Source organism: Geotrypetes seraphini, chromosome 3 (genome assembly GCF_902459505.1).
Source record: "Geotrypetes seraphini chromosome 3, aGeoSer1.1, whole genome shotgun sequence".
Taxonomy (NCBI): domain Eukaryota; kingdom Metazoa; phylum Chordata; class Amphibia; order Gymnophiona; family Dermophiidae; genus Geotrypetes; species Geotrypetes seraphini.
In genome coordinates this window covers 9,853,340-9,878,900 of record NC_047086.1, presented here as the reverse complement: position 1 = coordinate 9,878,900, position 25,561 = coordinate 9,853,340, and the positions used below count along the sequence as shown (strand labels likewise).

The following is a 25,561-nucleotide window of genomic DNA, read 5'->3' as shown; positions in this document are numbered from 1 at the left end:
ATATATTAAATAGCAGCGGCCCGAGCACTGAGCCCTGCGGAACACCACTCGTGACCCCCATCCAGTCCGAGTAGTGGCCCTTCACCCCTACCCTCTGTTTCCTACCCGCCAACCAGTTTCTGATCCATCTATGTACGTCTCCGTCCACTCCATGGTTCTTCAGTTTTCGGAGTAGACGTTCGTGAGGCACCTTGTCAAAGGCTTTTTGGAAATCAAGGTATATGATGTCTATGGGGTCTCCTCTGTCCATCCGTTTGTTAATTCCTTCGAAGAAGTGCAATAAGTTCGTTAGGCACGATCTCCCCCTGCAGAAACCATGTTGGGTTGTTTTCAAAAGTTCGTTTCTTTCCAGATGTTCATCGATGTGTTCTTTAATCAGTGTTTCCGTCAGTTTCCCCGGAACCGAAGTCAAACTCACTGGTCTGTAGTTTCCCGGGTCACCTCTTGATCCCTTTTTAAAGATGGGCGTGACATTGGCTATCTTCCAATCCTCCGGGATCATGCCTGTTTTCAAGGATAGGTTGCAAATTTGCTGCAGTAGTTCCGCTATCTCCTCCTTTAATTCCTTCAGAACCCTGGGATGGATTCCGTCCGGACCCGGGGATTTGTCAGTTTTAAGTTTTTCTATCTGCCTGTGTACATCATCAAGGCTCACTTCCATGGATGTTAATTTTTCTGCTTGATTTCCATTGAATATTTGTTCAGGTTCCGGTATGTTGGTTGTGTCTTCGTTTGTAAATACAGACGAGAAGAACATGTTGAGTCTTTCTGCGACTTCTTTCTCCTCCTTCACCGCTCCCTTCCTGTCTCCTTCGTCCAGCGGTCCTACCTCCTCCCTAGCTGGCTGTTTCCCTTTAACATATCTGAAGAACGGTTTGAAATTTCGTGCCTCCCTGGCTAGCCTCTCTTCATACTCTCTTTTGGCTTTTCGAACCACACGGTGACATTCTTTTTGATACTTCCTGTGCTCCTTCTGGTTCCCTTCAGTTTTGTCCTTTTTCCATTCCCTGAATGAATTTTTCTTATTGCCTATCGCTTCCTTCACTATTTTAGTCATCCATACTGGGTCTTTTGTTCGACCCTTTTTGCACCCCTTTCTGAATCTGGGGATGTGCAGATTTTGTGCCTCGCTCACTGTGTCTTTGAAAAAAGACCAGGCATGTTCTACTGTTTGCCATTTTTTGGAAGTGTTCCTAAGTTTCTTCCTTACCATTTCCCTCATTGCTTCATAGTTTCCTTTCCTGAAGTTGAAAGATGTCGCTATGGTTCTCTTTCCGTTCGGTATGCCTACTTCAACCTTGAACTTGATCATATTATGATCACTGTTTCCCAACGGTCCCACTACTTCCACTTCCTTTGCAGGTCCCCTTAGTCCATTTAGGATTAAATCCAGAGTGGCATTTCCTCTCGTCGGTTCTCTAACAAGCTGCTCCATGAAGCAATCTTGTATAGCCTCCAGGAATTCTGTCTCCCTAGCGCATCTTGAGCTTCCAAGACTCCAGTCTATCCCAGGATAGTTGAAGTCTCCCATAACAACTGTGTAACCACTTTTGCATTCTCGCTTCATCTCGGCATCCATTTCTTTATCGCTATCTCCAGTTTGCCCGGGTGGACGATAGTATAGGCCCATCTTTATTTCATGCCCTTTCCTACCCGGTATTTTAACCCATAGCGATTCCAGTTTGTTGATCATCTCCGCTGTGTCCATTCTTGTCGATTGTATGCTTTCTTTTACGTATAGGGCTATTCCTCCTCCTTTCTGACCTGACCTATCCCGGCGATAGAGCTTGTACCCCGGCAGTGCTGTATCCCATTTGTTTTCCTCATTCCACCACGTTTCAGAGATTCCAATGATGTCTATGTCCTCTGCATTAGATTGGTGTAGTGTGTTTTTCTCTTGTCCTTTAGTAGTACTTTGTATTGTTTGTTAATTTTATTCCAGGCGGTTTTTGTGTGATCTAAGTTAGCTTTTGTCCATTTTCTTTCTAGTCGTCTGCATTGTCTTTTAAGTTGGAGTAGTTTGTTGTCAAACCATTGGTCTGATCTGCTGGTTCTAGTTTGGTTTTGTAGTGGGGCTAGTTCACTAGCCCCACTACAAACCAAAACTAGAACCAGCAGAAGATCAGACCAATAGTTTGACAACGAACTACTCCAACTTAAAAGATATTTGATAAGTATTTATTATTGAAAAAATATTTATTACTGAAGGTAGGAATACTTGGAGGAGGGGGGTTTTATGCCAATGAGGTAACTCTAATAGTAGTAGCCTGAATGCTTATAAAATTAGCAGAGGCTTTTTCTCCCCCTTTACAAAATTTCTGATGCATAGTAGTGACTTTTTGAGTTTTAAGTCTACAGTGCTTTGTTGAGCCTTAGGAAGAGGTTTAAAATGATGCTATTGTAAAGGAGTAAAAAGTGAAATCTCTTTTTTTGAGAACAGGATTTGCACTAAGGGTATTTGAGTTTTTGGATTATTAAAGTCCATTTGTGTTTGTGAGTGTGGAGTGAGTTATTGGATTAAGTGATTTGCCCAGGGGCACAAGAAGCAGCTTGGGATTTGAACATTAGATAGATTGTGAGCCCCTGTGGGATAGACAGGGAAAAATGCTTTAGCTCTGTTCTGAGCTGTCTTGGGAGAATGGTATCGAAAATTGAATCAATCAATCAATCTGTAATCGTAGATTCTGATTTAGAATTAAATCATCATACGAGAATGCTCTCAAAAAAATTCTTTTTCTGTCTTCGACAACTGAGAAACAACCCAGTTTTCCAGTACTTTGTCAATCAATATTATTGCCATATTTGGATTACTGCAATTCTGTTCTTACTAGGTTACTGTTTGCTTCAAAATACAGCTGCAAGACTGGCTTCCAATTAGATACAGGATTAAGTTTAAGGTATCATGTCTAGTACATAAGGCTTTACTTGGTAATTCTCAAAAACAACTAACATCCAGCTAATTTTATTACTACATGGAGTAACTGTAGGTTTAAACATCAGTTTCCAACTGTTTTTAGAATAATTAGGAAGAGTTAACTGGTACGATCATTTTCTTATCAGGCAGTTCAGATGTGGAACAGTCTTCCTTTAGAAATAAGAAGCCTGAATTTGTATATTATTTTTTGTACAATTTTAAAGATTTTTGTAAAGTTTTTGAAAGTTTTGTAAAGTTTTTGATAAATAATAATAATAATTTATTTCTTATATACTGCTATACCGTGAAGTTCAAAGCGGTTTACAGTAAAGATACATTTTTACAGTACATGGGATACAAGTGGTTTACAATAAAGATACATTTTGTCAGGACGTGTTATGCAAGGGGAAAGAGGGTAAGAGTTAGTCTCAAATCTAGAATTGGGGAGGCAAGGTAGAGAGGAGTGCCGTAGCGAGGAAGAGGAGGTTGGGCATTTAGAATTTGTTAAACAATCGTGTTTTCAGGGATTTTCTAAAGCCTGCTTATGTAGTGGCCTCAAGTATGGGTTTTCCAAGCCAAGTGTTCAGCCTAGCTGCCTGGAAAGATAACATTCTATCTAAAAACTTTTTGTATTGGTAAGACTTCAGGGAGGGGTAATTAAATAGGTTTGTTCTGCGAATGCTCTTGTTGGAACCGTTGAGAAAGAAATGGGAAATTAGGTAAGTTAGAAGCATCCCAAAGAGAGCTTTGTAACAAATACAAGCAAACTTGAAGATGATTCTGAATTCTTCTATGTTACCACTGCTACTATTTATCATTTCTAAAGCGCTACCAGATGTATGCAGCGCTGTACATCAAACACGCAAGAGATGGCCCCTGCTCAAAAGAGCTTTACAAGTTGGCATGGCAGGACTTAAAGGTAGCTTCAAAAAAGTGGGCTTTCAGCCTGGAAGACCATCAGAGATATGGCTCTACGCACTGAGTCAGGAGGTTGTTCCAGGTAGAAGGGATGGAGTCAGGAATTAGCAGTAGAGGAGAAGGGTACCCCCAAGAGAAACTCATCCAATGAGCGGAGTTGCTGGGGCAGAGTATAGGGAAAAGCATGACATACTGAGGAGATGCAGAAAGAATAGGCTTTTCCATGAGTGAAGACAGAGCCTGACAGGGGGTTGGGAGGGAAGGGAGCTGGGTGCAGTGCCTGACAGGGGGGGAGAGGGAAGGGGGGCTGGGTGCAGTGCCTGATGTGGGGAGGGGATGTAAGGGAGCTGGAGTTTGACGGGGGGAGGGAAGGGGGCTGGGTGCAGAGCCTGACGGGGGAGGGAAGGGAAGGGGCAGGGGGTAGGGAGTTGGGAAGGCAGGGAGGATAGATGCTCAGGGGGTTGGGAAGACAGATACTGCACATACTGGGAGAGGGTTGGGAAGGACAAATGCAGGGGCTGGGGGGTAGGAAAGGATGAAAAGAGAAATGCTGCATAGGTGGAGTAGTGGGAAGGAAGAGAAAGAAATGCTGCTAGTGGGGGAGGGAAAAGGAATGGAGAATTGTTGGGCATAGGTGTGTGGCATGAGAAGGAAAGAGATGTATATGGGGAAAGGAAGAAAGAGGGAGAATTATTGGATGTGATAGTGGTGTAGAAGAGGGAGGGAGAAATGTTACACTAGGAGGGAGGAGAGATGACCAAAGAAGGGAGAGATGTCAGACCACTGGAATGGGAAGGAGAGAGAGAGAGATAATAATAATAATAACAGCTTATATACTGCAATACCATGAAGTTCTATGCGGTTTACAAAGATTAAGCAAAGGCACAAACTGATTGACTTTAAGAGGGGAGGAAGAAAGAGGGTTAATAGGACAGGAAATCCATTTTTGAGGAGAGAGTGATCAATAGAACAAGTTAATCGCTATAGAGGGGAGAGAGAAGAGAGGATCAGTTATCTAGACACTTTAGGAACAGGTGTGTTTTCAGACGTTTCCTAAATTCCTCATAAGTAGTGGGCGAAAGCAATTGTTCTAGGTCTTTACCCCATGATGCTGCTTGGTGCGAGAGAAGATGTTCATGGTGTTTTTTCAGTTTACAACCTCTCACTGGGGGGGAAACGAAGATGGAATGTGAGCTTCTCTTGTGTCTGTTGGCTGAGAAGACGAAAAGGTCAGTTATATATTTAGGGGCAAGTCCGTGTAGTGCTTTGAAGCAGAAGCAGGCAAATTTAAACTTTACGCGCACCTCCATTGGCAGCCAATGCAGCTGTCAGTAGTAGGGTGTCACGTGGTCAAACTTCCTCAGCCCAAAGATCAGTTTGACCGCTGCATTTTGCATCAGTTGTAAACGCTGCATGTTCTTTTGGGAAATTGCTAAATAGGCGATGTTACAGTAGTCAAGTAGACTCAGTACGAGGGATTGGACTAGGGTTCTGAATGCCGCTGTATCGAAATAAGCTTTAATGGATCTGAGTTTCCAGAGAGTGAAAAATCCCTTTCTGATCAAGGAGTCCACCTGGTCTCTCATGGTTAGGCACTGATCCAAAGTTACACCTAGTATCTTTATGGTAGGTTGGATAGGGTAATTAAGATTATTGATACATAGTGGTGATTTGGTGTCAAGCAGATGTGGCGAAGCAACGAAGAAAGTTGTCTTTTCTGAATTAAGTTTGAGCCTAAAGGTTGTCATCCAGTACTCCATCACATTTATGGCTTCTGAAGCTTTAGGAATAGTTTCAGAGATAGAATTAACGAATGGGATGATGATCGTAAAATCATCTGCATAACTAAATAGTTTTATCCCTAACTGGGTTAGCTGCGTACCTAGTGAGGACATGTAGACGTTGAAGAGCAATGGAGATAGCGGAGACCCTTGCGGCACACCGGATAGATTGCTCCAGGTATCTGAAAGTTCATAATTAAAACGTACTTGATAAGTGCGGGACATAAGGAAGCCACGGAACCAATTCAGCACCTCGTCCCTGATACCAATGGTGTCTAGGCATTGCAGCAGTTTCCTGTGGTCTACTAGATCAAAGGCAGAACTCATATCGAATTGCATAACCAGGGCATTAAGGCCCTTACTAAACAGTAGGCGCAGATTGTCTAAAATAGCCACAATTACTGTCTCAGTACTGAATAATGGTCTAAAACCGGATTGAGTTTCATGTAGGAGAGAGAACTGATCCAGATAATCCATCAGTTGGGTGTGTACCAATCCCTCCATAATTTTTACAATAAACGGAATGGATGCTACTGGTCTGTAGTTATAGCTGAAGATTCTTTTCAATTTTTTAGAATTGGGGTTATTATTACGTGACCATTATTAGAGAGGAACTTCCCAGTTTTTAGGTTATGAGCCAAATATTGCATCAACAATAGTTTAAATACTAAAGGTGCCACTTTCATGATTTCTGGGGGGCATGAGTCCAGAATGCAATAGGATTTAGAGTATTTGTTATATAGTCTGTTGTAATTGTTCCACTCTAAATCTTGAAAGGAGCTCCAGATCATATCTGCCAGTGTATCATTTTCTTGGGTGATAGGTATCGGATGATCACTAGGGTCGTTTGTTGAACAATGAATTCTAAGGTTTTTAATTTTTGAATCAAAGTGTAGTGCTAAGTCATTTGCAGAGGGTAACTTAGAATTGTGTGTGGGTGTGTAGCGAGCGGTGTCAAATAAATTTGTGATCAGGTTGAATAGCTCTTTTGTATTGATTCCTTGTGAACCATTACAAGATGAGTTGATTTTAATTGAGTAGAATGCTTTATGTTTGTCTTTATCATTTGTTTGTAGATTTTTATGTTAGCTCTCCATTTGTTACGGTCTGTTAGTTCTCCTGTTTTTTTTCCAAGTTCTTTCTAGTCGTCTAGCTAGTTGTTTCAGTTTTAGAAGTTCGGTGTCAAACCATTTGTTATATTTATTTGCATTGCTTTTGCTATTGCATATAGGGGCGATTTTATCTAAAATGGATGTGCTGGTTGTCATCCAGTGATCCCAGAAATCGATTCCTTCTTCTATCTCTGATTGCAATTCATATTGTGACCAGAAATCTATTGGATTAATATAGCCTCTGGTGTGATGTTCTCTTTTTATTATTGGGCGTGTTTTAGATTTAGAATAAGACCAGATTAGCTTGAAATAATAAGTAAAATGATCAGACCAGATATCATGACACCAGGTGCCTTTACGTATAGAGATGGCAGGGTTTGGGATGTCCTTTGTGGACATGGCTACCATATCTAACTGATGGCCTTTTTCATGTGTTTGTGTGGGTAGAGGGAGGTTGTAATTGAGTAGGGATAGAAAGTTTTTAAACTCTTTCGCGTTTGTATTGTCCTCTTCATCTAGGTGTAAGTTTATGTCTCCTGCGATGGTATTGTAAGAAGAACCGAGTGAATTGTTTAGGACAAATGCACAGAGATGTCAGATCACAGAATGGAAGGGAAGGAGAGAGAGATGCCAGACCATGGGAGAGGAGAGAGATTCCAGGCTATGGGAAGGAGAGGAGAAAGATGCCAGATCATATGAAGGGGGAAGGGGGAAGACAGAGATGTCTGACCATGGAAGAGTGATGAGATGGTGCATAGGGATGGAGGGGTAGAGGAGACAGAGGGAGGAGATGGTGCACAGCAATGGGCACAACAGGGAAGAGATAAGAAGAAATGTTCCTTATGGATAGATGGGAATAGGGGAAAAGAAAGAGGGAGAAGATGGTACGCATGGATAAATGGGAAGGGAGGCATGGAAAAGTAGATTTTGAGAAGAAGGCAGAAAAATGGAAGAAAGTTGAATGTTAAAAGTTAATGCTAAAGATGGATGTATGGCAGAAAGTGAAGAAGAGAAAAATAGCAAATGGATAAGGTGGCCCTAGATACACAGTTAAGAGCACAGACAGAAGGGAGTGCAGCCAGAGACTGGGAAAATATGGTTTAAAAATCAAAATCATCAGGCAACAAAGGAAGGGAAAATGATTTAATTTTCAATTTAGTGACTGAATTGTGTCAGATTTGAGAAATTACATCTGCTGTCTATATTTAGCACTGTTCAGGAAGAAATGCATTTGTTTCTATTTCTCTGGGGGTTGTACTGTATGCAGAGTCTTGCATCTTACGGTTTTATTTAAATATATATATTAGTACTTTTAGTTTGTGGGCCAGTATTTGCTTATGAGTTATCTGTGTTCTGCATGTGTGACCAAGGCCAGGTGTTCTGGTAGGAATGAATGTTGAGAAACATACAGTGTGCTTTGCATAGTTTAATTTTGTGGTTAACCATTATTTATTGTTAATAAGATTATATTGTGTGTATATATGAATAATGAATGGAAAAATGGTATTATAATTAGTACTATTATGAAGGCAGGGTCTGGGGTGGAGCTTGCAGGCCCCCCCAAACAAAAAAGTGACATGCCCAGGGTCACAAGGAGCAGTGTGGCATGAATTTTAAAGGGGTGTTATCAGTGTTCCCGCTAAGCTGCGCTGGGGTGCGCTGGCGCTCAAAATATTACCTCGCAGCGCACAAGTTTCTCGTCACAGCGCACACAGTGTAGAGCACAGTTCTTCAACCGCCGGTCCGCAAACAAAATCTTGCCGGTCCGCGAAGGATTCGGTCCCCGCCGCAACGAAAGGCCGGCGTCAGCTGACTTGCAACTTCCTGTTGTAGTCGCTGTGCCGGGACTCCTGCCTTCGCCGGGACTCCTGCCTTCCACCGCGTTTGCCTCCTGCCTTGTCTCCGCACCTCCAGACCAGCAGCGGCAGCTGTGTATGCTTTTAACTTCGGCACAGAGCTGCCCCTAATCAATAGTTTAGCGCGGTTTCATAAGGCAGCCTCGGGGCCTTTGCTAGGCCGGCCCACATCGCATCATCGAAGCGGGCCGGCTATCAAAGGCCCCGAGGCTGCCTCATGAAACCGCGCTAAACTATTGATTAGGGGCAGCTCTGTGCCGAAGTTAAAAGCATACAGAGCTGCCGCTGCTGGTCTGAACTCTTGGGCCGCTGAAGGAGGGCAAAAAGCAGCTGTCCTGGAGGTTTCCCTTCCTCTCGCCTTTACAGGTTCCTTTTTTCCACCTTTTTTTTTTTTCCTTCAAACGGCAACGGGCCCCAGCATCGACATCAATCAAGTAAGTTCCACTGTCAATCAAGCGGTTCTGCTCGGCCAAAGCTTCCCCTGTGACATGAGCCACCCTCAGGGGAAAGAAAGTGACCCACAAAGGTGAGGGGAAGGGGGGCAGATGATGGAAGTTGGGGGGGGGGAGAGAGAGAGAGAGAGAGAAGGGGCAGATGATGGAATGGAGGAGATGAGAGAGAGAGAGAAGGGGACAGATGATGGAAGTGAGAAGAAGGGAGAGAGAGCAGAAGGCAGATGGATGTCAGTTGAGAAGGGAGAGCAGATGCTGAATGGAAGTGGGGAAAGAACACATACTGGATGGAAGGAGGAGATAAATAAAGGGGGAAGAAAATAGTAAGATAATGGAGGGGTGAGGGAAAGGGGTGACAAGCTGTGTGTAGACACAGTGAAAAGAGGGAAACGGGACTAAATAGTAAGAAAGAATTTAATTTAGATGGAGGCAGAAAATAGAGAAGGAAGACCAGAGAAGAAAAGGGAAGAGAGAGCAGAGAATGATCAGATCTGAGTGGAGGAAATGAGAAGAGAGATATGCTAAAAACCACAGGGGGGAGGGAAGGATAGAGATGCCAGACCATGAGGGGAACAGAAGGAAGATGATGGATGCTAGACCAAATTGGGGGGTGGGGGGGGGGCAGGAGGAGAGATGGCAGGGAAAGACAGACAGTGAATGGAAGGGGCAGATGCTGGACTGAAGAGACAGAGAAGGTTATCATGCTGCTGTACCGGGCCATGGTACGCCCTCACCTGGAGTACTGCGTCCAGCACTGGTACTTTAAGAAGGACACGGTACTACTCGAAAGGATCCAGAGAAGAGCAACTAAAATGGTTAAGGGGCTGGAGGAGTTGCCGTACAGCGAAAGATTAGAGAAACTGGGCCTCTTCTCCCTTGAGCAGAGGAGATTGAGAGGGGACATGATAGAAACATTCAAGGTACTGAAGGGAATAGACTTAGTAGCTAAGGCAGGGAGAACGAGAGGGCACTCTCTAAAGTTGAAAGGGGATAGATTCCATACAAACGTAAGGAAGTTCTGTGGTAGAAAGCAACATATTTATTTGGCTCATAACTTGCTGGCGCCCGATATTTTTAGCTCACAGTGAAAAAAGTTTGCTCACAACACCCGCCCGCTTAGAGGGAACACTGGGTGGGACTAGAGCAGGCTTAGGACTTTGCAGCTATAATCAAATGTTTTCCAAAACCTCAGGGGGCTGAGGCTGAAGCCTTAACCACTGCACCACACTCTCCCCTCAGTAGTAGCTCAAGGTGACTTGCATTCAGGTACAGTATTTTTCCTGTCCCTGAGGGCTTACAGTCTGTGTTTGTCCCAGAGACTTGCCCAAGATCTCAGCCCACTGCTCTAACCATTAGGTGCAGCTAATGAGTAAAACACATCTTCCAAACATGTTTGGTAACTCAAGCATAAAAGCCAGCAGATCTGAAGCCTCCTGGCCATTTGGCAACCTACCAAAATAACTAAGAAGCAAATCATTTTCCGGTTGCCAATAACCACAGGATTTCCATTAGTGTTAAAGTCATTCTTATTTGATATACTGCCTAGTGCAAATAAAATAAATTAAAGGCAATTGTTAAATTATGGAATAACTGGAACAGAGCTAGTGAAATGCAACATATGTACTCATACATTGCCTGTTGGATAGTTCATCCACACACAGTGCAGTGCTTGGCCTTTAGTCGTGTGCAGCCAGAATGCTAGGAAAGATAAAGAAGGGGATCACAAACAGATCGGAGAAGGTTATCATGCCGCTGTACCGGGCCACGGTGCGACCTCACCTGGAGTACTGTGTCCAGCACTGGTCACTGTACATGAAGAAGGACACGGTACTACTCGAAAGGGTCCAGAGAAGAGCGACTAAGATGGTTAAGGGGCTGGAGGAGTTGCCGTACAGCAAAAGATTAGAGAAAGTGGGCCTCTTCTCCCTCGAGCAGAGGAGATTGAGAGGAGACATGATCGAAACATTCAAGGTACTGAAGGGAATAGACTTAGTAGATAAGGACAGGTTGTTCACCTTCTCCAAGGTAGGGAGAACGAGAGGGCACTCTCTAAAATTGAAAGGGAATAGATTCCGTACAAACGTAAGGAAGTTCTTCTTCACCCAGAGAGTGGTAGAAAACTTGAATGCTCTTCTGGAGGCTGTTATAGGGGAAAACACCATCCAGGGATTCAAGACAGTTAGACAAGTTCCTGCTGAACCGGAACGTACGCAGGGAGGGCTGGTCTTTGACCAGATGGCTGCCACGTGAGCAGACTGCTAGGCATAATCGACCACTGGTCTGACTCAGCAGCGGCAATTCTTATGTTCTTAAGCATGTTAGCATTGCAAGTTAGTATCATCAAAGAACAACGTGCAATAGTGCGCTTTCTTTGGGCAGAGGGAGTGAAACTTGTGGAAATTCACCACCGGATATCGACTCAGTATGGTCATAGCAAGTGCGAACAGTGAATAGTGAAAATGACTGTGCATTGCTAAGAAAAGAACGTAAACCTGCAATTTGCAGCAAAAGAAGAGGAATGTTGTCCAGAGCAGTCTTGCCGTCCCATGGCAACGCAACAGCAGCGACAGAAGAGTCGGTGCAACAGCTTGGCTTCGAACGTCTTCCACAGCCTGCATCTGGTGCCTAGCAGTTATCACATCATCAGGTCCACTGAAGGAGTCGCTGCCAGGTCGCAGATTCACCTCTGATGAAATAGAGGAATTGGTGCACACCTGGCTTTGGGAGCAGCCACAAAATGCAAAAGCTAGTTGAATGATACAACAAATACGTCATCTTGCATGGGGACAATTGTTCAAAGTTACTTCTATTAAAGTCATTAAATGCATTTTGCCTTTACTTTTTTATTTACCCTCGTATCTAAGCAGTTTACAATTCATAGGAACTAATGAAGGGAGAAAAAAGGAGGTCCAGATGGTGGTCTGGATGACATAATCCATCATAATAAACCCTTAGCGCGCATGTGCACTTCAAACTCCATGCCTCCGGCCCACACATGCACAGTAGAATAATTCGCTTTCTACCACCGATCACCCATGCCTGCGTCAGCTGATTTCCTGCCTTCTGCTGGGTATACGCTGCTGAGACTCCTCTTTTTCTCGCCCCTGGACCAGAAGCTGCAGCTCAGTGTGATTTTAACTTAGTCACACAGCTTCCGCTAGCTTTAGTTTAGCTTTAGCCGTGGTTTCAATCAGGCAGCCATGGGGCCTTTGCTGGGCTGGCCCACTTCGATGATGTGAGGCGGGCCGGCTTAGCAAAAGCCCCGAGGCTACCTGATGAAACCGTGGCTAAAGCTAAACTAAAGCTAGCGGATGCTGGATAGGGGGAGCAGGGAAGGGAGAAGGGGTACTACGGAACAGGGGGAGGTAAAAGGAAGGGAGAAGGGCTACTGCTGCACAGGGGGAGCAGGGAAGGTGTATTGCTGGATAGGGGGGAGGTGAAAGGAAGGGAGAAGATAGAGGAGGGAAGGAGGACCAGAGGATAAGCATGCAGGAGGCCCTGGAAACATAGTTAAAAGCACAGAAAAATAAAGTCACCAAACAACAAAGATAGGGAAAATGATTTTATCAATAATAATAAAACCTTTAGCACGCATGTGCACTTGAAACTCTGTGCCTCCATGCCTTTGTGCTTCTGCGCCTCCGCATGCATAGTATACTGCCGTGCCTTCAGAGAGTGAAGAGCGAGGGTGAACCAAAGAGAGACAGAAAGACAGGGGGGCAGGGAGAGAGACAGAAAGAAAGAAAGACAGACAGGGGCCAGAGAGAGTGACAGAAAGAAAGAAAGATAGACAGACAGAAAGAAAGGGGGGCAGGGAGAGAGAAAGAAAGAAATGCCTCAGCGCCCCATTGTGCTAAAAGTCTACACATCTATTCTAGCACCTGTTAATGTAACGGGCTTAAACAGTAGTATGGGTAATAAATAGTATTAACTTCTTAAACAAGTAGGGCAGGGAAGGACAAAGGAAAAGATTAGTGAAGTGCTGACCAAGAAGAGCTGCACCACTGTTCACCAGAGGGAAGATGCTGGACTGCAGAGAGTGAGCGAGCGAGCTGACAGGGAACTAGTGTTAGCATAACTACATATACTTCCAGGATGCTGCAAATTGTATTTTGGTGCATTGTTTTGATTTTTTTTGACACACAGTTCCCTGGAGCGAATTCAAAGTTTATATTACTAGCTTTTAAAGAGGTAACTGATCACCCGCACCAGAGAAAGCGAAGAGGTCCTTTCCCTGCTGTTTAAGTGGGCCCCCACCGTCTCTTTACTGCTTCCTATCCTAAGAACTGAAACACACAGACCAAGATGGGTGAGCCCCAGATGCTGCCAAAATCCAGCCACTCTACTGCATTATGTAGGCTTTTTTGATAGGCCCAGGAAAGGGAGCTAGAATAAAACCATTCTAAGCTGTGAGTAGGCAAGGAATAGGGTTGCCATATTTATGAAGACACACCACCCATTCCTTGGTCCCCCGTCCCCAGAAACGCTAGCTGCTCTTACCATATCTTCTGGCAATGAGTTCCAGAGCTTAAATGTTCGTTGAATGAAAAAATTGGTTTTAAAGATATTTCCATGCAACTTCATTGAGTGTCCCCTGGGCTTTGTAATTTGGTACTCGTGATTTTGTAGACCTGTTCGTAAATGCCTTTTAATAGGGTCTGACTTCCGATTGTAGATTTTCTGAGGATCTAATCATTGATGTTTATTTGTCTTTTAATTTGTTTTAAATTTATGTATGTAATATTTTGTAAACTGTCTAGGTTTAAGACAGTATAAAAATTTAAAAAATAAATAATAAATAAATATCCCCCTCAGCTGTCTTTTCCAAGCTAAAGATCCTAATTTCTTTAGCAGTGGCGTACCAAGGGGGGGGGGCAGGGGGTGGACCACCCAGGGTGCACACCACAAGGGGATGCACAGCTAGCCACCCCCCCTATTCTGCCGCTGCTGCCTTTCCTTAACCAGCAGCAGCGGCAGTAAACAGGGGTATCCATGGGTGCTCACTGGCGTTGCTCAGCTTCTGGTCGGCTCCCCTGCTGAAAGCCGTGGGCGTCCGCTCCTCACGCGATCCGCAGCTGCGTCAGAAGCGTTCTCTCTCATGTCACGACATCAGAGAGAAGGTTTCTGACGCAGCTGTGGATCGCGCAAGGAGCGGATGCCCGCAGCTTTCAGCAGGGGAACCGGCCGTACATGCTTGGCAGGGAAGGGGGGGGGGTGGATAGAAATGCTGGGCAGGGAAGGGGGGAGGGTAGAAATGCTGCAGAGGGAAGGGGGAGGGTAGAAATGCTGCAGAGGGAAGGGGGAGGGTAGAAATACTGCAAAGGCAAGGGGGGAGAAATGCTTCAAAGGCAAGGGGGGAGAAATGCTGCAAAGGCAAGGGGATAGACATGCTGCTGCTGCACAGGGAAGGGGGGAGAAATGCTGCACAGGCAAGGGGGAGAGAAATGCTATTGCTGCACAGGCAAGGGGGGAAGAAATGCTGCACAAGCAAGGGGGAGAAATTCTGCTGCTGCACAGGGAAGAGGAGGAGAAATGCTGCTGCTGCACAGGGAAGGGGGGAGAGAAATGCAGCAGCAGCAGCACCCAATTGGGGAGAGAGAGGGAAGGAGGGGAAAGGAAGACAAGGGAGAGGAACCAGAGATGCCAAGTCCATGGGAGAAAGGGAAAAGAAAAAAGGAAAGGAGATACCAGACCATGGAGGGGGAGGAAGAGATGCCATGGCATGAGGGAAGGGAAGGAGATAGAGATACCACACCATGGTGTGGAGTGGGAAGGAAGGAAGGAAAGGAGAAGAGAAAGAGAGAGATGCATAGGGGAGGGGGTGGAGACAGAAAAATGGAGAGGGGGTGAAGCTGAAATGAATTATGTGCAAAGGAGAGAAGGGACCCCAGATATACAGTTTATTGAAGGGACATAGAAAGAGGGAAGATGCCATATGGAAGAAAGAGAGGGTGGACAGTAGATGGAAGGGGCAGAGAGAGTGTAGGCAGTAGATGGAAGGGGTAGGGAGAGAGGGCAGAAGCTGGGTGGAAGAGGCAAAGAGAGGGCAGATGTTGTATGGAAGGGAGAGAGGACAAACGCTGTATAGAAAGAAGAGAGCAAAGAGAAGATGATTAAAGCAGAAACGACAAAAGGTAGAAAGATCTTTTTGTTGCTTTACTTACAATCAAGTAGTATTGTAACTATATTGATAAAAGTTTATAAATAGGAAATGGAAATAAGGCAATTTTTTGGACTAAACCCCTTTCCTAAGGACAGGATACCATAACAGCAGTATACTGTACTGTTCTGAAGAAAGATTTGGCCTCTGAAAGCTAATTGAAAAATGGATTAGTCCAATAAAATCATATTTTCTTATTTCTCATTATTTGTTTTATTTTTATTTGTTAATTTGTAAAGTGGTGATTCTTATGTATCAGTTTTTTCAAATTTACATCTACTGTCTTTATATTTTGCACAGTATTAGGGGACATGTGTCACTGTTTTTGTGGTGTTGTGGTGTTACATTGTTTGCAGAGTCTGGTTTCTTGGCGGTTCAGTTTAACTTATGTCTACATATTTCTATTTTTAGTTTATGATTATTCCATATTGGGCGAGAGTGTATCGCTGTTCTGTGTGTATGAAAAGGACATAGTTTTTAGTTGGCATTGACTACAGGATCAATTGACTGTGCGGGATCTGGCTTGTTTAGTTTTACAATGTATGTGTTGGTGTTCTAGTGCTCACTGCAGTGTTTAAGATGCTGCCTTTTCCTAGGTACACTCTTGTTGTGCGATATGTGGATTGTTACTAAAAATCATATTTTTTATATAGATGGGGGGGTATCACATATGCTAGGTATGCCACTGCTCTTAAGCCTTTCCTCATACAAGAGGAGTTCCATCCCCTTTATCATTTTGATCGCTCTTCTTTGAACCTTTTCTGATTCCACCATGGGGCTCATTTTCCCAAATAAAGATACATGTCCAAACGACATAAACTGGTACTTGGACGTCTTACTAGTCAAAATGTCCAAGTGGCCATTTTAAAAACTGACTTATTAGATATCGCTCTGGTCATTTTGTCTCCAGTACGTCTAAATTTTAAAGGGGTGTTAGAGGTGGGTGGGACTAGAGCGATAATCAAATGTTTTCCAAAACATCCAGGACATTTTGGACATTTGGGGCTAGTCCTGTTTTGAAAATGAATAAGTGCCAAGAAGGTGTCCAAATTCACCAGATGACAAATGGGGTGATGAAAGCATGACCCACCCCCTCCTAAAGGTGTGAAGTTCAAGTTCAAGTTCAAGTTCAAATTTATTTGATAAATCGCCTATTAATAACATTCTAAACGATGAACAATATTAAAATAAAGTAAAGGGAAACAAACAAATTTTAAAACAATTTTAAGACAATATGTTAGACAACAAATATTATTAAGGAACAAGTAAAAAGTCAAAGTGCTAGGGAGTTTCTTTTTACATGTGGCTTAGTGACATACATGATATAAAAGGGAAAAAGGGAAAAGTTACAATATTTTAAGCAAGAAAAAACATAAAAGGATAAAAAACATAGGGAAGGGGGAAATAATTTTAAAAAGACATGCAAATTAGTTTAGTCGTTTAGGTATTAAAAGCGTCGTTAAATAAAAATGTTTTTAAAAGTTTTTTAAAGGAGAGGAGGTCTTTTTCTTGTCTAATATAAAGTGGTAAAGCATTCCAGGTTTGAGGAGCTAAAACAGAGAACATTTCATTTCTCCTTGTTCCCACAGTTTTTAGGGATGGGACCGATAGTAAACCTTGAGATGATGATCGAAGAGAACGAGATGAATGATACGGAGTGATCATTCTAGATAAAAATTGCGGTTCATTAAATAATAGTATTTTGAATACCAGAAATGCTATTTTAAAGGTAATTCGATGGTTGATAGGCAACCAATGAGACTTAATTAATAATGGTGTTACATGGTCATATTTTTGTGCTTTGTGAATAAGTTTTACTGCTGTATTTTGTATTATTTGGAGTCTCTTCTTTTCTTTTTGCGGTATATTAAATAATAGAGAGTTACAGTAATCTAATCTAGAGATGATCATGGAATGAATAAGTATATTGATGGATTTGGGTTCTAAGAAAGCTGAGATAGATCGGATCAGTCGGAGTTTATAAAAACAGGACTTAACAATGTGACTGATGTGGTCATGAAAAGAAAGGTTAGTGTCAATAATTACACCTAGAATTTTCAGCTTAGATACTGATTCAATAGGGGTGTTATCAATTGCAAATGAAGAAGTTGGAAGAATATCTTTTCTCCAAGTGAAGAACATAGATTGAGTTTTCTGTAGGTTTAAAGACAATTTATTAAGACTAAGCCAGTTTTTTATTGTGTCCAGTTTGGTATTGATTGATTTAATTTCTTCATCATTTTCGGGGTCAAATGAGTGAAGAAGTTGAATATCATCAGCATAGGAGAAAGAGGTAAAGCCCAAAGATTGACAGATAGTAAGCAGAGGAGAAAGAAAGATGTTAAATAAAAGAGGTGACAGAATAGATCCCTGAGGAATTCCAAAAGAAGAAGAATAAGAAGTAGAGTGATCATCTTTAGTTATGACCGTGGAAGATCGATTAGAGAGAAAAGAAGCAAACCAGTTTAGAACCTTTCCGCCAATGCCAAACGATTCCAAACGATTAAGTAATAGAGCGTGATCAATAGTATCAAAAGCCGCAGATAGGTCTAAAGAAAATAGGGAAACCGATTTGTGATGATCCAAGAAATAATGAATATTAGTAATAAGGCCTAACAAGGAGTATTCTGTATTGTGGTGTTTACGAAATCCCGTTTGATTAGGGTGCAGTGCGTTTGTAGATTCAATAAAATCAGAGAGCTGTTCGAAAACCAGTTTTTCGGTGATTTTTGCTAAAAAGGGTAAATTAGAGATAGGGCGATAGTTGGATACGTCTTCACGGTTAAGATTATGTTTTTTCAGTATCGGAGTAACTATAGCTTTTTTCCAGTTGGTAGGGACAGTGGCTGTAAGCAGACTATTTTTAATGAGTAAATGAATGAAGGGGCCGAAACATACCAGTCTCTTGCTGCCTGGCTGGCCCAGGATTTTCTCTCCAGCATCAGGTGGAAGTCTCGTGGGTCGGCCACTGCATGCGGCCATGGCATTCCCTGCTATGGAGTTTCTGCTGGGGGAGGCATGGAAAGGTTTCACTTATTCGCGGTATTCTCCGATCGCCTCTTCCTGTACTAAAGTCGAGCTTCACCAATCAGGAGCTGCGTGTCAAAGCAGCTCCTGATTGGTGTAGCCCAGTGGTCTCAAACTCAAACACTTTGCATGGCCACATTTTGGATTTGATGGTACTTGGAGGGCCGCAGAAAAACTAGTTAATGTCTTATTAAAGAAATGACAATTTTGCATGAAGTAAAACTCTTTATAGTTCATAAATCTTTCCTTGTAGCTAAGTTTCAAGTTCAAGTTTTAAAGTTTTATTGTGTTTAATATATTGACCATCAACATGTATCTGGCTGGTTTACAATGCTAAAAAAAAATAAAATAAAATAAAAGGTAAAATAGTAATTGTATATATATAAGGGAAGCGTGAACATTAATATTGTCATTTATAGCTAAAGAGACATATGATCAAGAAACGGTTTTATTTTACTTTTGTGATTATGGTAAACATACCGAGGGCCTCAAAATAGTACCTGGCGGGCCGCGAGTTTGAGACCACCGGTGTAGCCCGACTTTCGTACAGGAAGAGGAGGTCAGAGAATACCGCGAGTGATTTCCTTCACTCTCCGGCACTCCAGCTGCCCTCTCCTGCCTCCCCAGGTGAAAAACCGTATTTGCGTTTTTTTTATATTCACGGGGGATCCTGGAACGGAACCCCGTGAATATCAGGGGAGTACTGTATTTCCCACAATATTGGCATCATTTCTCACTTCTTTTAGATTTCCTACTAGCACACTATTTTTCTTTTTTTTTTGGTAGACTAATGTTTTTCTATCATTGTTTTCATCATTTCATGTCACCTCACACAGCAATTTTTCTTTCACAGATCAGATTTATTACATGCACACCGTCACTTGTTCTTAATCTTTTTTTTCTTTCCATGTTTTAGGACCCAATAAGACCCCTGAGAAAGGCATTTTTATTTTGCCAAAACACGGCCTGTGTTGGGTCATTTGTATTTTATGCATTTCTTGGCTTTCTTGTATCGTCCTCAATGTTTGGAGAAAAAGGTTTGCAAAATGATATTAATTGTCTGGTTTTGAGAAGGTGTCACAGAACTGTGGTTTTTGAGTGATAAAATTGTTAACTAAATATTGTTGAAGATAAAGAGAGAGGTTTACTCAGTGAAATTAATTGCATTGTGAATGATCAAAGTTGTTAAGGTTTTATTTTTAACCCTTTAGTTGGCAGATGGTGCTTTACGTAACTTGATGTTGAACGAGAGCAACAGTGAAACATAGAAACATGATGGCAGATAAAGGCCAAATGGCCCATCTAGTCTGCCCATCTGCAGCATCCACTATCTCCTTCTCTCCCTAATGGATCCCACGTACTTGTCCCAAGTAATGGGCCCCAGATTATTATGGGGGGGGGGGTTGTTTGGGATAACTGTGGTATATTCGCAATTTGATCGGTTCTTGCAGGTCACCACATTCTTGATGATCATCAGTATACGTCATAGTACAGAGACGTTGGTGTCAATGCTTGATGAGATGAGAAGTGGACTAGATGATGGTAAAAAGTTTTTGGTGGTTTTCTTGGACACCGTAGACCATGCAATATTGTTAACTAGATGGAGGAGTTGTGGGATTCGCGGGACAGTATTGGCCTGATTTGCATCTTTTCTGAGTGGGAGGCAGCAAGAAGTCTTGGTAGGAAGAAGTGTGTCATGTTGTAGAGAGGTCAGGGCAGGGGTTCCCCAAGGGTCCACTTTGTCCCCTGCACTGTTTAATCTGCATCTTGCACCTCTTTGCAAATTGTTGGACCTCGGTGTTTCATATCGACTTTACGCCAACGACATTCAATTCTTTTTCCTGGTGGAGGGAGACTTCAATGCGGCATCATCGCGAATGCAGTCGGTTATAGCTGTAATTATGAAATGGATGGACTGCAACAGGCTTAAGCTAAGCATTCAGAAAATGAAGGTGAGTGTATCAGGAGGTCATTAGGCTTTGATGTCCTAGTTGCTCTTGATTTTTTTTTTTTTAATTCAATTTTCTATACCGTTCTCCCAGGAGAGCTCAGATCGATTTACATGAGTTTATTCAGGTACTCAAGCATTTTCCTTGTCTGTCCCAGGTAAAACTGTGCTGGTAGTGCAGGAGGTGAAATACCTAAGTATGCTTGTGGACTCGGGGCAGGTGGAGGCAGTAGTAAGGAAGGTGTTCTTTCAACTTTGTCTGGTAAATGGACTTAGACCTTATTTGTCGGCTCATTTGTTTAAAATAGTCCTGCAGACAATTGTTCTTTCGGTTCTTGATTACTGTAGTTTGGTACTCCTGGGTGTGCCAATGTCAGATTTGTGTGCGCAAAATTCAGTGATCATAACTCTGTTTAGGTTGGGGAGATGAGAACACGTGACATAATATTATGTGAGTTTGATGGATAGGATTCGCTTCAAGCTATTACTAACCGTCTATATGTGTTTGCACAACTTAGCTCCTAAACATCTTGAGAGCATTCTGCCACGTATTCTGTCTTGTTCATATCGATCTGCAGAACAATTAGAGCTGCAAATTCCATCTTTAAAAGAGCTGAGGCTATCAATGTCTAGGATAGTTTATTCCATCATATAGGGCTAACAATCTCCCCGAGTACATTTGTCGGCAACAGAACATACAGAATTTTAAAAGACTGCTTAAACGGCATCTTTTCTTGCCAGATGAAATACAGGGTATGAAATTGTGTGGTTAATGAGGAAGAGATGGTCGCCCATGTAGGTTTGCTTTGCTTTGTGGGTGTATTTATTGTTGATCTTGTATATATTTTTGTACGTAATTTTGTATGTAAGTTTGAAGTTTGCCCTGGGTAAGGGTGGGATATACCGGTAAATAAATAAAGCTAAACCTCATTGTGATTGAGTTTAATTATCAAAGTTTCAAATGGGTGCACTCAATACCCTTGGCACCAGTCATCATACGTTGATGAATTCTAGCAAATAAAACATGTGACTGTAGCTCTAGTAGTTGTATTATAGCTGATCAAAATTAAAGATCTACATCATCCATACGGTATCTGCTTTCACGTAAGGAAAGATTTCTCTTTGGACAGGCAATTGATGTCATGAAGACTCAGCTTTTTGGAATGTTGATTTTATCTTATGGATGTCCTCCCACTCATTCAGCTAAGTGACTGTGTTTTGTCCATAGTCTGTTATTGAAACAGATGTGGGGGAGAGGGGGAGCCACTGCTTGCCCTGGATCGGTAGCATGGAATGTTGCTAATCTTTGGGGATTCCACATGAAATGTTGCCACTATCTGGGGTTCTGGAATGTTGCTAATCTTTGGGGATTCCGCATGGAATGTTGCCACTATCTGGGGTTCTGGAATGTTGCTAATCTTTGGGGATTCCGCATGGAATGTTGCCACTATCTGGGGTTCTGGAATGTTGCTAATCTTTGGAGATTCCGCATGGAATGTTGCCACTATCTGGGGTTCTGGAATGTTGCTAATCTTTGGGGATTCCGCATGGAATGTTGCCACTATCTGGGGTTCTGGAATGTTGCTACTCTTTGGGGATTCCGTATGGAATGTTGCCACTATCTGGGGTTCTGGAAAGTTGCCACTCTTGGGTTTTGAGTACTCGGGACCTGGATTGACCACTGTGAGGACAGGCTACTGGGCTTGATGGACCTTTGGTCTGACCCAGTAAGGCTATTCTTATCTTTTTTTAAGCACAGTTTTCATTGAATTTTCCCTTTCTGGGGTCGGGAGAGGTTTTCCTGTTATATAGTATTTAGTAGCTCTGGTTTTTGTGAAGCAGAGTGCATTTTCCTATGAATAGGGGTTTTGTTTTTTGCTATGAATAGGTTTTTTGCTGTTCTGCTTTTTTCTGGAGCTTCAAAGCCAATGATAAGAGTCTGTTCTTCATAATAGCATACTTTAATACGGTCTGTAAGGCCGAAGTCTATGCTTGTTGAGTCTTTGAGGCTTGTTTTTGATAACTGAATAAGGTTGTTCAGGTCCTCCCCCGGCCTGGGAAAGATGAGAAAATAAACACACATTATTTTTGGTGTATGTGTTTTATATGGAAACCTTATAGATATAGACAGTATATAAATTTTTAAAATATAAATAAAATATGGGTCCTAATGTCATACAACCTCAAACGTGATCCAGTTAAGACAATTTTTTTTTCTCCAGAGTAGCAATGAACAACTTTAAACAGTTCCAAGAACAAGGCCTTGGGTTGGTGGTTAAAGTGTTCTGGCAAGGGTGGTTTGCGGGGGGGGGGGGGGGGGGTTATTGGATTGATATGTTGTGTTAAAAATTTGATGATGGAGACTTTGGATATTCTATATTGTAATGCGCATTAGCTGTTCTTTCTTATGTATTTCTCTCTTTTCATCAATAAAAAATGTTTGCACATAAACAGTTCCAAGAATCAAACCTTGAAAGTTAAATTTTCCGACCTATCAGGCTGGGTTGACCTAATGGTCCAGTGTCAGTACTGTCTGCTTCCATGGAAAAGACCTGGACTCAGCTTTATCCCTTTGGGCTGGCCATGGATAGGACTGACTGATTTAGTGGCACTTGATTTTGGACAGTGTTCTGAGATCACCTATTGGGTCATGCTTCCCTGTTGTTGCAATAGCTGGGATCGAAGTGAGATAAGAAAGAAGAAATGTTTAAAAACGGCAAAAGGACCCCTTGGTAATGAAGGCTCACGATGTTGTAGCTCGATAGTGGAAAGCAAAGGAGCAGCAGGAAACTGCAAGGCCAAGATCAAAAAGAGTAGGGGCGGTCAGAATCAGAACTGAGATCTGGTGCTGCTTGTCTTCATTTTTAACTAACTGGGCATTTCCCCCCTCATTTTATATCCCTTCATAATTTACTTTAGCCCAGCCATTGCAGTGGTGATTAGATGGTAACACTAGGAATTGAGGAGTAAAGTCGGTGCTGGACAGACGTCAACGATCTGTGACAGATCAGGATGGGCTGGAATTAGCTTTGTCGGCAACTCCAGTAGTGGGATTGAACGTTATCAACACACGACGCCAAAATATCTTCTCCGTTATCACACCACAGCTCTGCAATTCCTTGCCATTTCAATTAAGAGACAGATTCAGATTGAAAAGCTTTTTATTTAAAGATGCATTTAATTGTTAACACCTGGTAATTTAGCTTCTGATCTGCCATATCCATCTTTTTTGGCTTTTATCTCCTTGGACACCTCCATCTTTCTCTTTCCTTACCCCGATGTTTAATGTGTACTTTCCTATCACAAGTGTATTTCTCCCTTTCCCCCTCTTTGCTTCCGTATGCTTGTTCATATTCGTATACTGTATTTATTATTATGTCTGTATTATTCCCTGTACCTATTTTAATTATTGTATATCGCTTAGAAATCAGATAAGCGATTTAATCAAATTTTAAATAAAACTTGAAACTTGGACAAATCAAGTATGCTTATGTAGTATCACATCCAACTTCATGAACTGAGCTTGTTGGGCAGACTGGACGGACCATATAGGTCGTTATCGGTCACATCTACTATGCTGGGACTACGGGTAGGAAGTGCACCAGATCTCCTTCTGAACCTTGCAATCACAGGTCCTAAACCAAGCCAGCAGATCCCTGGCTAACCCGAAGCAACTGAAGGTGGGTCTCTGCTACTAGGCTTTTACATTCTCCGTTCTCGTTTTACCATCTTTCTGTTTATTCGGACTTAGAGAAGCTTCTTTGTGCTCTCAGCCAGCGCTCTCCTGGAACCTCATGTTTTTCTCCACTTGTCCAGCAAAGAAAATACAGTATATTTAGATCCTATTTCTTAGGTGCAACAACGAAGTAGGGGTTATTGAACAACTTAACGAGAGTCTTGCAAAGTCCCGGAATCTTCTGGCCAATGTTACTGACCAGTCTCCTGTCTCTTTACCGAGGGCAGCTGATGCTTCTGGAAGATGCATGGCGGGAGCTGTTTGTTCTGGGGATTGCACAGTGGGCCATTCCTGTTGATGCGAGCACACTGTTGGCTGTATCTGGTAAGAGCCGCTCGATTTAATGACTTTGTTCTAGAAATTAACATCAAAATGCATCATTGGAAAAGCAGCACAGCATGCAGGGAATAACAAATCCAAGCTGAACAATAGCACATACCTGTCACTTAGAAATCTATATTTAAATGCAAATAATGTTTTCTTGTTGTATTCATGCCTGCTTGGCTTGTTATTATTTAAATGCAAATTACTGCAGTTGCCATCCTCTGGAAAGATGTTATGTTAACTTTCCTAAACTCAGCCAGGCCTAGAATCCACTCTTAGGGAGTGACGGCTTCAGAGGGGTTCTGGAAGCAGAGGCCGCCAAACTTTCCCTCTTGTCTCTGGCGCAGGCATGAACAGTGAGCACACGGACTCGCAGAAGCTGAGCCGGATCCTTGCCGAGATCCAAGCGCTGCAGGAAGTGGTGGCCCGGTTCCGGCACCTGCGGCTTGATGCCACGGAATTTGCCTGCCTGAAATGCATCGTCACTTTCAAAGCCGGTAAGTATTGGTGGGAAGAGCAGGGTGGCAAGGGTAGATCACCTGCCTTCTCCAAATCTCTGTTAGACGAATAATCCTTAAGAGGCTGCCTATTTCAGAGTGATTGTTATTCCTGCTCTAGCAAGTAATACTCATTTGGGGGGGTGCAAGTGATATATGTGGAACGCAGTTTCTATTTCTACATGTAAACCCACTGCTTTATGCACTGATAGACACATTTATTTAAAAAAACAGGTCTGATACAAGTATAGTCTCATACAGATCCTAATCCACCAACAGCATTCAAAATTTCTATAAAAGATACTGAAACAGGGAAAAAAGGGAGAGACTGCCTTTAAACTATTTGAGGGCAGAAGACACCACACAGACACCAATTCAAAATCTAATATTCAATATTCAGCATCATGGCTGAACAGACTTCCCTGTCATTACTTTGCAATCAAAAGGCAGGTGCGGATTTCACTGCCATTCTGCTTTCAGTGAAACACTCTTACCAACTCTTACTAGCTCCTGGATTGCTTCGTCAGGGGAACCACACACAGTCCAGCCGCCTAAACTCTGAGCTAACCCGCTTCTCAATTGCTTTGATGTGAAGAATTCCAAGATTTTGAAAATTTTGAGTTGGTGTCTGTGCAGTGGGGTTTTTATGACCAAGGATAGGGTTGCCAGATTTTCCTTTTGGAAAATCTGGACCCCCTAGCCCTGCCCTCAGGCCCATCTAGTTAAGCCCGCCCCACCCTAATCAAGCCTCCCCCCCCCCCCGCTGTCTGCTCATTGGGTAGGGAGGAAGTCCGCACATGCAAGGACACTGCGTGATGACATCACGTGCACGGACT

At 42.7% G+C, this 25,561-nt stretch overlaps 1 protein-coding gene across 2 annotated transcripts in view; it reads left to right on the top strand.

Annotated features, from left to right (window-relative positions):
• NR2E1 (nuclear receptor subfamily 2 group E member 1) overlaps positions 1–25,561 on the top strand; it is a 232,023-nt gene that overhangs the window by 186,244 nt on the left and 20,218 nt on the right. For both annotated transcript variants that reach the window (XM_033937016.1, XM_033937017.1), the window contains 2 exons: positions 24,132–24,228; positions 24,576–24,725. In XM_033937016.1, coding sequence (XP_033792907.1) covers positions 24,132–24,228; positions 24,576–24,725 — 247 coding nt within the window. The remainder of the gene's footprint in view (positions 1–24,131; positions 24,229–24,575; positions 24,726–25,561) is intronic.